Source organism: Eschrichtius robustus, chromosome 13, assembly GCF_028021215.1.
Source record: "Eschrichtius robustus isolate mEscRob2 chromosome 13, mEscRob2.pri, whole genome shotgun sequence".
In the NCBI taxonomy this organism is placed as follows: domain Eukaryota; kingdom Metazoa; phylum Chordata; class Mammalia; order Artiodactyla; family Eschrichtiidae; genus Eschrichtius; species Eschrichtius robustus.
Window position 1 is genome coordinate 97,940,754 of NC_090836.1, and position 14,311 is coordinate 97,955,064.

The 14,311-nt window shown below is 38.2% G+C and overlaps 1 protein-coding gene across 1 annotated transcript in view; it reads right to left on the reverse strand.

The window, feature by feature from the left end:
• Window positions 1–14,311, reverse strand: part of ENTHD1 (ENTH domain containing 1) — a 107,795-nt gene that overhangs the window by 61,560 nt on the left and 31,924 nt on the right. Inside the window, exon 3 of the mRNA XM_068561872.1 lies at window positions 5,443–5,561. Coding sequence (XP_068417973.1) covers window positions 5,443–5,561 — 119 coding nt within the window. The remainder of the gene's footprint in view (window positions 1–5,442; window positions 5,562–14,311) is intronic.

Here is a 14,311-nt window from a genome sequence, read left to right on the forward strand (position 1 = left end):
AGTCCATTCTCTAGTAGGTCTGCATCTTTATTCCCGTCCTGCCCCTAGGTTCTTCATGACCTTTTTTTTTTTTTTTTTTTTACAAAAAACTACTTTTAAAAGCAGTTGTTGGGGACAGATGGTTACTAGACTTAACATGGTAATTATTTCATAATGTATGCAAATGTCAAATCACTAGGTAGTATACCTGAAACTAACATAATATTGCACATCAACTATATTTCAATAAAAATTTTAATAAAATAAAGCAGTTGAAAGACATAGAAAATGAGACATTAAGTGGCCCAATATATACCTAAAAGAAATTAAGCAGAAAAAAAAATTTTCAAGGAAATAGAGAAAAAAATATTATTTGAGGAGCTATATATGCCAGAATTAAAGATGTGTGTTCTTATGTGAAAGTACAAATAGAAGTAAGTAGGTACATGCCTGGGAAGGTCAGAGAACACTGAAGAACAGAGCAGGTTCCAGTTCTGATTCAGTGGCCCCCTCCCTCAGGATCAAGCTTGGAGATACTATAAAGGGACGACATCAAAATGAGAAGAATTTTTTGTTCTAATTCTGTGAAAAATGCCATTGGTAATTTGATAAGGATTGCATTGAATCTGTAAATTGCTTTGGGTAGTATAGTCATTTTAACAATATTGATTCTTCCAATCCAAGAACATGGTATATCTCTCCATCTGTTTGTGTCATCTTTTATTTCTTTCATCAGTATCTTATAGTTTTCTGAGTATAGGTCTTTTGCCTCCTTAGGTAGGTTTATTCCTAGGTATATGGGATGAAGATCTAAATAGACATTTCTCCAAAGAAGACATACAGATGGTTAAAAAGCACATGAAAAGATGCTCAACATCACTAATTATTAGAGAAATGCAAATCAAAACTACAATGAGGTATCACCTCACACTGGTCAGAATGACAATCATCAAAAAAATCTACAAACAATAAATGCTGGAGAGGGTGTGGAGAAAAGGGAACCCTCCTATACTACAGTGTACTACTCCTACACTGGTACAGTCACTAGGGAGAACAGTATGGAGTTTCCTTAAAAAACTGAAACTAAAACCATATGATCCTACAATCCCACTCCTGTGCATTTATCCAGAGAAAACCATAATTTGAAAAGAAACATGTACCCCAATGTTCATTGCAGCACTATTTACAATAGCCAGGACATGGAAGCAACCTAAATATCCATCAACAGAGGAATGGATAAAGAAGATGTGGTATGTATATACAGTACAATGGAATATTACTCAGCCATAAAAAAGAACAAAATAATGCCATTTGCAGCAACATGGATGGACCTAAAGATTGTCATACTGAGTGAAGTCAGACAGAGGAAGGCAAATATCATATGATATTGCTTATATGTGGAATCTAAAAAAAAGGCTACAAATGAACTGATCTACAAAACAGAAATAGAGTTACAGATGTAGAAAATAAACTTATGGTTAACTGGGCGGTAAGGGGGAGAAGGGTAAATTGGAAGACTGGGATTGACACACACACACACTACTATATATAAAATAGATGATGAATAAGGACCTACTGTATGGCACAGGGAGCTCTACTCAATACTCTGTAATGGCCTATATGGGAAAAGAGTCCAAAAAATAGTTGGATACATGTGTATGTATAACAGATTCACTTTGCTGTACACCTGAAACTAATACAACATTGTAAATCAACTATACCCCAATAAAAATTTTTTTAAAAATGAGAAGAAAACCATGAGGGGCTGCAGGGGAGATGGCGTGGCTATTCTGAACTGGTATGTTTGTGTGTGAGGGGGGTGAGGGTGTCTAGTTGGCTTCAGCCTGGGGCAGAAGGTGGCCTGTGCAATGGTTGAATAAAATAAGGAAGGAGTTGGCGGAATTACTGCCCACTCACTGCCTTGGAACCTGCCTGCGCACCTGCTGTGAGTCAGAGAGCTAAACTCGGGAGGTAGTGCTTCCGGTGAGTGCAGAAGCCCCGAGGAGGTAAGAACACTCAGTGGGGACTGACTAGGTAGGCTTGAGAAGATGTTTCTTCACACTTCCTTTTCCAATCCCCCAGGGCAGATGGTTTACAATTTAAGGAGTGCCTCCCTCTAAAGCTGCTTCTTCTTGGGGTGCTAAGGATAAAGATCTAATTTGAGGCATTGATCCTCAGAGTGATGAATGATTAACTCTGGTATTCTTGGAGGGAGCGGGGAGGGGAGAGAGGTGCTCTCCACCCTAGAGTCCACTTCCCCTACATTCCACTTAAGCTGATAGGGCTGACACAGACTAAGGTCCGACCTCTAGCAATCCTAGACAGAGCAGCCGTAACCCCGAGGGGTAACCAGTCATTTGAGGATCAAAACTTTTTAAAAAAAACTGAATTACACGTTTCTTCAGAAGCGCAGATATTAGAAAAGATGGACCAAGAAGTTAAAATAAACTTAATACACATACTAAAATAAATAAGGAAAGGGATAAGCAATATGAAACAGGAAAAAACACAATAAAAAGAATGAAATAGAAATATTAAATATCAAATGTAAAAACAGAATGTTGAAATAGAGAACACAGATGGAATAAACAGTGGAATGAACATAGCTGAGAACAAATTATTAAACTGGAAGATCAGATTGAGAAACTCTAGAAGAAGAAAAAAGAAAACAATAAATAGGAACTGTAAAGAAAAGTTAAGAGATATGAAGATAGAAAGAGAATTACTAATATCCAGATAAGAAGAGCCCAGATAAGAAAGAGAGAAAATGAAAATAAACAGTAAGAAATATTTGAACCAGAGATAACTGTCTCAGAATTAAATAAAGATGAAAGACCTCCCACTGGAAAGTCTCATTGGGTGACAAAGAAGAGAGAGAAAGAAAATCACACTTAAGCATATTAGAGTAAAATTTAAGTCTTTTCAACAATGGTGTTGAAACAATTGGATATCTGTAGGGAAAAGAAATTTTTTTTTTTAAACCTCAACCTATACTTCACACCTTATACAAAAATTAAATCAAAATAGATCACAGACCTAAATGTAAAGCATGAAACTATAAAGCTTTTAGGAGAAAATCTACACAACCTTGGGTTAGACAAAGAGTTCTTAGATATGACACCAAAAGCACGATCCACAAAATAAAAAATTGATAAATTGGACTTCACCAAAATTTAAAACTGTTGCTCTGTTAAGATATTGTTAAAAAGAAAAGACAAGCCACAGACTGGAAGAAAATATATGCAGGTCACCTCTCTGACAAAGGACTTGAATCCAGAATAAATGAAGAATTCTCAAAACTCAATGGTAAAAAACAACCTAATTAGAAAATGGGCAAAAAATATGAATATATATATTTAACCAAAGAGAAGTTATGATGGTACAAATAAGCACATAAAAAGATGTTCAATATCATTAGCCATTTGGGACACACGAATTAAAACCACAATGAGATCTCACAAGAAACCGAGTAGAATAACTAAAATAAAAATAGTGGTAATACCAAAAGTTGGTGAGAATGCAGAGAAACTGGATCTCTCATACACTGCTGGTGGATGTAAGACGGTACAGCCACACTGGAAAACCGTTTGACAGTTTCTTAAAAAACTTAGTATGCACTTACCATGCAATCCAGCAAGCGCACTCTTGGACATTTATCACAGATATATGAAAACTTCACATACAAAAACCTGTACACAAATGTTCACAGCAGCTTTATTCATAAACAGCCCCAAACTGGAAACACTCAACTATCCTTCAGTGGGTGAATGGTTGAATAAACTCTGGTACATCTATACTATGGGATGCTACTTAATCATAAAAAGGCATGAATTATTGATTCATGCAACAACCTGAGTGGATCTCAAGAGCATTATGCTGAGTGAAAAAAAAAATCTATCTCAAAAAGTTATGTACAGTCTGAGTCCATTTACACAACATTCTAGAAATAACAAAACAATAGAGATGGAGAAAAGATTAGTGGTTGCCCATATACGGGGTTGGGAGGAGTGGGACGGGGTGAATAGCATGAGGAACTTCTTTTGTGGTGATAGAACAGTTCTGTATCTTGATTTTGGTGCTGGTTATAGGAATCTATACTTAGGATGAAATTACATAGAACCCACACACATACACACACGATGCAGGTTAAAAAAATGAATACTGAATTGAAAATTTGAAAACTGAATAAGGTCTGTAGTCTAGTTAGCATAACATGCCAACGTTTATTTCCTGATTTTGATATTGTACTACAGCTATATAGAAGTCAACACAGGGGAAAGCTGGGTGAAGGGTACATGGGACTCTGTACTGTTTCTGCAACATCCTATAAGTCTATAATTATCTTGCAATAAAAACTTTTTTTAATGCATAGAGAAAGATGGACTGTTCAAAAAATTAAATATAGCTTATCCACAGGGGGACAAATAAAATAAGACCCCTATCTTACACTATATAGTAAAATTCTAGAGGGCATAAAATTTGAACATTGGAAGAAAAAATAAGACACCTTTATTATATTAGGATTAAAAAAAGAATTTCTTTTTTTTTTTTAAACATATGCAATTTTTATTTACCCACAGTAGTTCAATTTTTACTCTTTTTTTTTTTTATGGTAGCGCCAGGTCTTTAGTTGAGGCAGGCAGGCTCCTTAGTTGCAGCTAGCCGGCTCCTTAGCTGTGGCATGTGAACTCTTAGTTGCAGCATGCACGTGGGATCTAGTTCCCTGGCCAGGGATTGAACCAGGGCCCCCTGCATTGGGAGCGTGAGTCTTAACCACTGCGCCACCAGGGAAGTCCCAAAAAAAGAATTTCTTAAATAAGATTTTAAAAAGCACGAACTATAGGGCTTCCCTGGTGGCGCAGTGGTTGAGAATCTGCCTGGCAATGCAGGGGACGTGGGTTCGAGCCCTGGTCTGGGAAGATCCCACATGCCGCGGAGCAACTGGGCCCATGAGCCACAACCGCTGAGGCTGCGCGTCTGTAGGCTGTGCTCCGCAACAAGAGAGGGCGCGACAGTGAGAGGCCCGCGCACCGCGATGAAGAGTGGCCCCCGCTTGCCACAACTAGAGAAAGCCCTCGCACAGAAACGAAGACCCAACACAGCCATAAATAAATAAATAAATACTTTAAAAAAAAAAAAAAAGCACGAACTATAAAGGAAAACTTTAATTTAACCTTATTCTTATTTAAATTTCTGTATAACAGAAGACATCAAAAACAAAGTTAAAAGACAAGCACAGTTTCTCTTAGAACACACGAAGCTGGAAAAAGCAAGAAAACAAATTCTCCCATAGGGCCTCCAGAAAGGAATACAGCCCTGCAGACACCTTGATTCTGGGACAGTGAGACCTGGGTCAGACTTCTAACACATAGAACTCTAAAATACTACATTTGTGTTGATTTAAGGCACAAAGTTTGTGGTAATTTGTTAGAGCAGCAATAGGAAACTACTATAATGACTTACCTCTGTTGATTTCCAAGCATTAATCTTGACGGGTAGTGTTTCCTGGGACAACACAGTTCTGCTAGGCAGCTGAATGTCTTGACACTGCTCTTGTTTCAATCCTGCCTTGGAAGTGTTTTCTGTCAACAACATAAAGCTAAGATTTTACTTTGACAGAAAAGAGTAATGTTTTCACGTTAGCTCACAATTTTTAAGTTAATCACTTCTGAAGATCCACTTTGTCTACAAAATATACATCATGTGCCAATGGTTACCTATGAATATTAATCATTTAATATATCCCTTTATCATAATTGACAAGTTCAGACAAATTTTAAAAATACAAATTCAATTCTAGCCCTTTCTCCCATCAATGATTCAATTTTAAGTTTTATTATTTGAAACATTTTTTAAAATAAAGTATAATATAGTGTAGAAAATAGAGTTTGAAAGTGAAAGTTACTCAAATGAAATTTTAGCAAAGCAGGAATGACAATTATAATTATTCTAATAATATTTAAAAGAACTTTATTACTGCAGTGTGAATTTCATGTGTTCTAGGCAAAATTAGTCAGAAATGTGTAGATTATTTTATAAAAAGAAACTTTTAAACAAAACTTAAAAATTTAAACAGAAAAGAAATGCCAGTGAAGATAAGCTGATATATCTGTTTATATGTTTTTGCTGAATTTAATGTTTTTGTAGTCTTCATATCACTTTCCTTCCTATGTTAATTACTATGTAAACAAAAGTATGAGCAGCAACTATATTTCAGCATATTATTGGGGACAACAAAAAGCATAAGAAATCTATCTTCAAACTGGTATATGCACACCTCTGGGGGTACTTGAAGACTTCCCAAGTCTAAGTACATAGATAGCTTTATGGGCATAGATAGCTTTAAAGGACTCAATTTCCAGATGCCCAAGTTCTGTATATATTCTTACCAAACACTGATCTGCCTGAGAATGCAACTGTGCAGAAGCATCTGGCTGGTTCTTTCCCCTTTCCCTTTCATAATCAACTTTCTCCCACTTTACAAAGAAAGACATTTTCTTTTTTTTTTTTTTTCAAAGACATTTTCTTTTTTTTTTTTTTTTGAAAGACATTTTCTTTTTTTTTTTTTCAAAGACATTTTCTTTTTTTTTTTTTTTTGAAAGACATTTTCTTTACCCATCATATTATGCTGCATCTTCCCTTAAGATACAAGCATAATTGTCTCGAAGGCACCAAACACTAGTAAAAAAGACCAGTATAGGGAAGCTTCCTTTAATCAAGGCACGAAAAATCGAAAGTAGAGCTTCAAAGTTTGTCCTGTCTTACACCTATTTCTTTTCATCGCAAAGCATGGCACAAGCAGCAGTTCTTTTGGTCCACACCAGGATGTGTGGTATTCAGATATATCACAGTGTGGAGGAGCAGGACAGTTGATAAGTTTCATCTAATGTCCTTGTGCTTTCCATCCCCCAGTACTGTCGAAGAATGCATCATTCCTGAGGAAGAGTCCCATGAGAGAAGAGCAGAGAAAGCACCAGAGGCAGGGGCACCTTATTTCACCAACGCAACGTACTTAGGGCAAGGCTTCATGCCTTAGCTATTTATCTTAAGAAAACTGAGGAGTGTGAAATACAACCAGAGTGATGTCTGGTTACAAGTTTATTTAAATAAAGTTAGATGTTTTCTGAAAGAAACTTTAAATCTGATTCTACTGCTTGTTTTCACAATGAGGGCCGACTTTGACAACTAGGTAAATATGGTAAATATTCTCCAATAATTGAATGAAACAAATCTGCAGTTCTGAAGACCTGATGAAAATTCATTTAAAGCATATGACACAATAAAATCATTTTCTCAAAAACTTTTGTATTGACGGGTACACTGCAATTAGAGTTTTTATTTTTTCCACACATTTTATTTTTCCCACACATTCTGAGTATATTGGGTTAAATTTAAATGTAACCAGAATAGGCGGAACACTCTATGACATACATCACAGCAAGATTCTTTTTGACCCAGCTCCCAGAGAAATGGAAATAAGAACACAAATAAACAAATGGGACCTAATGAAACTTAAAAGCTTTTGCACAGCAAAGGAAACCATAAACAAGACCAAAAGACAACCCTCAGAATGGGAGAAAATATTTGCAAATGAAGCAACTGACAAAGGATTAATCTCCAAGATTTACAAGCAGCTCATGCAGCTCAATAACCAAAAAACCAACAACCCAATCCAAAAATGGGCAGAAGACCTAAATAGACATTTCTCCAAAGAAGATATACAGATGGCCTACAGACACATGAAAGAATGCTCAACATCATTAATCATTAGAGAAATGCAAATCAAAACTACAATGAGATATCATCTCACACCAGTCAGAATGGCCATCATCAAAAAATCTAGAAACAATAAATGCTGGAGAGGGTGTGGAGGAAAAGGAACACTCTTGCACTGTTGGTGGGAATGTAAATTGATACAGCCACTATGGAGAACAGTATGGAGGTTCCTTAAAAAACTACAAATAGAACTACCATACGACCCAGCAATCCCACTACTGGGCATATACCCTGAGAAAACCATAGGTCAAAAAGAGTCATGTACCAAAATGTTCATTGCAGCTCTATTTACAATAGCCAGGACATGGAAGCAACCTAAATGTCCATCGACAGATGAATGGATAAAGAAGATGTGGCACATATATACAATGGAATATTACTCAGCCATAAAAAGAAATGAAATGGAGGTATTTGTAATGAGGTGGATGGAGTTAGAGTCTGTCATACAGAGTGAAGTAAGTCAGAAAGAGAAAAACAAATACAGTATGCTAACACATATATACGGAATCTAAGGAAAAAAAAAAAAAAAAAAGGCCATGAAGAACCTAGTGGCAAGACGGGAATAAAGACACAGACCTACTAGAGAATGGACTTGAGGATATGGGGAGGGGGTGGGGTGAGATGTGACAGGGTGAGAGAGTGTCATGGACATATATACACTACCAAATGTAAAATAGATAACTAGTGGGAAGCAGCCGCATAGCACAGGGAGATCAGCTCGGTGCTTTGTGACCACCTAGAGGGGTGGGATGCGGAGGGTGGGAGGGAGGGAGATGCAAGAGGGAAGAGAAATGGGAACATATTGTATATGTATAACTGATTCACTTTGTTATAAAGCAGAAGCTAACACACCATTGTAAGGCAATTATACTTCAATAAAGATGTTTAAAAAAAATATATAACCAGAATAATTAATAGTCATTTGATAAATTTTAGCAAAAGGTTTTTGGTATTATTTCCAGAAATCGAGAACGTAAATTGCTCCCAATGACTGTTTAACAAATCTTTTTCTAAGTGGGGTGTTTCCAATCCTTTGCTTTCAACAACATTAAAGAAAGATCTAATCAAGTTAACAGTTGACAAGAGATGAAAAACATTTTTATAATAAATCACTATATAATTTTTGGCATATTATTTGGAAAGAGTTCATAAAATTGATTGACATTGCTATAATGAAACACCTTCTATTCCCACCCAATTTTAGGTGAACAAATCTTCTCAGCATTTACATCTCTAAAAATGTAAAACAGAAACAGAATTTACAAACCCTGTTTATTTCAAGCAATAAGTAATATTCATATATGGGTAAATGAACAGTTCCATGTAGCTCATAAAAAATATGTCTTTCCAATAAAATTGTATTCTTTATGTTCAATAAGTACTTAACCACATTTATGTGGTTGTTTCTTCTTTTAAAATTTATTTATTTATTTATTTTTGGCTGCATTGGGTCTTTGTTGCTGCGCATGGGCTTTCTCTAGTTGCGTCAAGCGGGGGCTACTCTTTGTTGCAGTGCACGGGCATCTCATTGAGGTGGCTTCTCTTGTTGCAGAGCACGGGCTCTAGGCGCACAGGCTTCAATAGTTGTGGCACGTGGGCTCAGTAGTTGTGGCACGTGGGCTCTAGAGCGCAGGCTCAGTAGTTGTGGCACGTGGGCTTAGTTGCTCCGTGGCATGTGGGATCTTCCCGGACCAGGGCTCGAACCCGTATACCCTGCATTGGCAGGCGGATTCTTAACCACTGCGCCACAAGGGAAGCCCCCATTTATGTGGTTTTGATCGACTGTGTACTAAAAATAACTGTAACGGTTAAGTCAATCTAGAAGAACTACTTTACCACTTAAAGCCTCTGGTCACAGACAATTTAGAAAAATAATTTCAATTTATATACATATTTTATGTAGAGACAACTTTCAAGCATAAACATACTTTCTATCAGGATAAAATTCTGTGAGGGATGTGGAATAGAAATATGACTTCAAGGAGAAAAGGGAATGATGTACAATGTCCAATAATTAAAGAAGACCATGTATTGTTTCAAATGAATGACTACAGATATGAATCACAATAGTATTTATATTCCTTTGGATGCTCTTAAAAGACTCATGAAACAGTTTTGCTTGTTTTCTTTGCTTTTGTCTTTAATGTCAATATTTTGAATTATATCCTTTGCATTTACTATAGTTAAGACAAAATTTCACATGTCAGTTAAAAATGTGTCAGGAGGCATATAATTTTTCAAAGTCATTTGAGGAATTATATAAGAAAAATAGCCTGGTCCTTGCCTTCAAAAAGTTTATAGCCTGACTAGTGAGATAAGTCTAACATACAGACTTGTAGGAAAAAATTAGAGGAAAACAATTACAGGCCAAACTTTCTTAAAATAACTGACTTTAGGAATAGAAATTCTGAGGAAAAAAAATCAATGTGTACCAGAGTAATCAGAAAGAGCCTCAAACAGGAAGTAAAATGTGAAGAAGGCTTTGAAGGATGGCTAGGATCCTGATAAATACAGAGGGAGAAATTATTCCAAGCAGAAGGAACTACATGGGCAAAAGGAGCAAGTATGATATAAGACAAAGATGCTGAAGAATAAGAACTTTGCATTTATGGCTCTAACTTTTCATTTTCTTGTAACTTCACATGAAAATGAATAATTAAAATGAGCTTATTCTGGACTTGGAGATTTTATAAGTAATACTGGCAAACAGCAGTAGTTTGAGGCTTAGATCATCTATGTACTTTCAAGTGATTTAATGAGGAACTATCTTTATTATCACTCTTTGAGCATTCAGCAACAAATTATCCTTGAAATGATATGGACTTAAGTTTTACACATCACAGAAGTAGATTAATAAAAATTTCAGGAAGTCAATCGTGAAGTAAAGTGTGAGGAAGACTGAAGAATAGTAAGGATTGTGAAAGAAAAAAATATCTCGCATATTTGGAGATGCATTTTAGCCTAGAATAGCTAAAACGTTATAAGCCTATAATAAATTATCTTATGGAGCAAGAAGGAAGGCAGTTAGAATATAGTGAGTCTACAGAAATTCATTTAGAAATTTTTTTTTAGCATCAGCACAACACTGGAAGTGAGGTGTGCTTAATTAAATTAGGTGATTACACAACATTGCTTTCTGGGTTTTCACAAGCAAGTGGAGGGGGAGAACACACTTCACACATTTAGTTCCTTAATGGAAATGAAGTACCTTGTATATCACAAGCTATTTATCAATCAAGACTGTGAAGTCACAGTCAAGGAGGACCAGCATGTGAATGAGAAACCTCAAAGGAAAAAGCACAGATGCTTCAGGAAGCGATGCTATTGAGTCATTCAAAGATGAGTGCTTAGATACCACGGCTGTAGGTACTTGGCAGAAGCTATCTGGAGAGAAGCTATAGATCTCACTGAGCCTGTATCACGAGATAATACCACAAAGCAGAACTGGTGAACCCTTTGATATTTCTTAGATGAGATATCAAACTGACGTTCAAACTATCAGACGTTAACAACCTGACAGCACATTTTGGCGTTGAAACCCTTCATCAATACCCAAACTGTTCTATGTATTATTTAGCATCTAATAGACATTGTTGCTATGTATTGACAGCGTCCTTTTAGGTGTAATTGAAGTAAACTAAGTCATTTACCTAACAAAATTAACTTTTAAAAATGAACAAGTATATCTACCACAGAAAATATTCAGTGGGCTAATGAAGAACTAATAAGATTTCAAAGTCTCATAGTGATTAAGTTTATATTTAACTTTTGCAGAACCATGAGTTTGGAACCTTAACAACTTCACTATCTTGGAGCAAACTTACAGAAAAGATGCAAGAATAGCACAAAGAATTCTCATCCAGATCCACCAACTGTTAACATTTTGTCCCATTTGCTTTATAATTCTTTCCTCATTTATGTACGTATCTTTGTCCTATATCGTAAATCTTGAGGCAAAGCCATTGTTGTAGGTTGGATTCCCCAGGAAACAGACTCCCAGACCCAGATTTGTACGAGGGGATTCATTAGGGAGTACTCTCAGAAACCACATCTGGGAGTAGCGAGGGAGGCAGGACTGGGCCAAGGGAGAAATTAAACTGTGATGCGTTTGCAGCAGAGGCCTCAGCCAATGCTACTAGGAGCTCTGGGGCTGGAATGGCTCTTCACAGTTGTCCTGCCTTGAAGCAAAGGGGACGGCCCACTTCCATAAGTCACTGAAAGTAGGTTCTCTCAGGGAGGGGGCATGATCTTAGGTAAAGAGGCTTTCTTTAGCTGTTGGGAATTTGAAGAGAAGAACTCAGCTGAGACCCCTCGGGCACCAAGTCTCCCAGCTGCAGAGGGAATAAGTGCCTTGATCTTGAAGCGGGAATATGGGAAACACCACAGCATCCACTACATACAGCACCTCTATTATTCCACTTTATTACTCTGCTCCTATTTACTCATGACAAATACTTCAGAGGCACAGGAGATAGAATGTGAGTATGGTAAATCTTTTTTTTTTTAATTTTTTTTTTTAATAGAGACTGCAGCTTTAAATTTATTTTATTTTTATTTATTTATGGCTGTGTTGGGTCTTTGTTTCTGTGCAAGGGCTTTCTCTAGTTGCGGCAAGCGGGGGCCATTCTTCATCACGGTGCGCGGGCCTCTCACTATCGCGGCCTCTCTTGTTGCGGAGCACAGGCTCCAGACGCGCAGGCTCAGTAGTTGTGGCTCACGGGCCCAGTTGCTCCGCGGCATGTGGGATCTTCCCAGACCAGGGCTCGAACCCGTGTCCCCTGCATTGGCAGGCAGATTCTCAACCACTGCGCCACCAGGGAAGCCTGGTAAACCTTTTTTGAAAGGTGAATTTTGAGATTAGTAGGGAAAAGCATGTTTTTTTAAAAGAATGAAAACAGAGGAAGGATAAAGAATAAGAAAGCAGAGATGTTTAAGCAGATTTTTAAAAATTAAATTGGAAATAGGTAGCTAGTAAATAATGAGAAAGGACAAACTTTTGTTTCAGGAAATCTTAAAAAGGGAGTTGAGGCAATTTTATTTCAGCATTTTGCTAACAATAGCATACAAAATTTGAGACACTGCCAGTAGTTCTTAATAATAATGGTAAACAGGAAAACCCAAAACTGTATTATATACTCAGCTACAGGGACAAGAAGAAACAAACAGTCCCTACAAAAGCAAGTCTAAATATTCAGTAGCTGACTCTTGGGTTAAGGTAACAGAGTAAAGCTATAATACAGAGTTTCCATCACAAAATACTGAATACTTAATGAGATGTTTTTCTTAAAAGTCAAAACTAATCCAGAGGCAGAGTCAAGATGGCAGCGTGGGAAGACGCAGAGTTAGCACCTCCCCACAACTAGGGTGACTGCGGCCACTGGTGGGGAACTCTGACGCCCAAGGAGACGGGAGGAACCCCACAGTGAACCGGCAGGACGTGGGGGGACTGGGGGGGGGAGGAGAAGTGGAGGCCAGACAGGGTCGGCACCCCTGAGGCCGGGGAGATCAGGAGAGGGAGGCGGGAGGGACTCTCTGGGAAGAGTGGGAGAGGAGCGTAGAGCAGTCACCTGGCCCACTTGGGCCGGGGAGCCTGCTGAGCTCCCAAGCCGGTTCGCCCCCTCCAGGCCACGTGGGTCCTGGGGGCATAGGAGGGAGGCCGGGGAGATCAGGAGAGGCAGGCGGGAGGGCCCTCAGGGAGGAACAGGAGAGAAGTGGAGGGCGATTGCCCTGCCAACTCGAGTCCAGGAAGCCTGCTGGGCTCCCAGGTGAGGTCCCCTGCCCTCTGAGACCAGGGGTGAGGGGCACGCCTGGGCCCCTTCTGTTCCTTGAGCCTAAGCCCCATCTCCCACAGCCCTCAGGGCCTTTTCCAGCACTGTGGGTCCTAAGCATAGGCCCCACCCACCGCCCAAATCTCACCCTTGCTGAGGCCCCGCCCTCCACAGCCAAGGCCTCCCCCCCCTTTTTTTTCTTTTCCCTCCTCCTCTTTTTTACTGTTGTGGTACTGATGTACCTTCCGGTTGTTGATTCATCTATATTTTTATTTTTATATTCTTTCTAACTTATCTGTTAGTTTCCTAGTCTAATTTTATTTTTTACTTTGTTATTATTCTTTTTTTTTTTTTTTTTTTTTTTGCCACCCCACACGACTTGCGGGATCTTGGTTCATGAGCTGGGGGTTGGGCCAAAGCTGCTGCGGTGGGAGCTCTGAATCTGAACCACTGGACTAACAGAGAACTTCAGACCCCAGGGAATATTCATTGGAGTGAGGTCTCACAAAGTTCCTCATCTCAGCACCAAGACCCAGCTCTACCCAATAGCCTACAAACTCCAGTGTTAGAAGCCTTGAGCCAAACAACCAGTAAGACAGGAACACAATCCCACTCATAAAAAAAAAAAAAAAATGAGATGGCAAAAAAATATGTCACAGATGAAGAAGCAAGCTAAAAACCTATAAGACCAAATAAATGAAGAGGAAATAGGCAATCTATCTGAAAAAGAATTCAGAGTAATGATAGTAAAGATGACCCAGAATCTCAGAAATAGAATGGAGGCACAG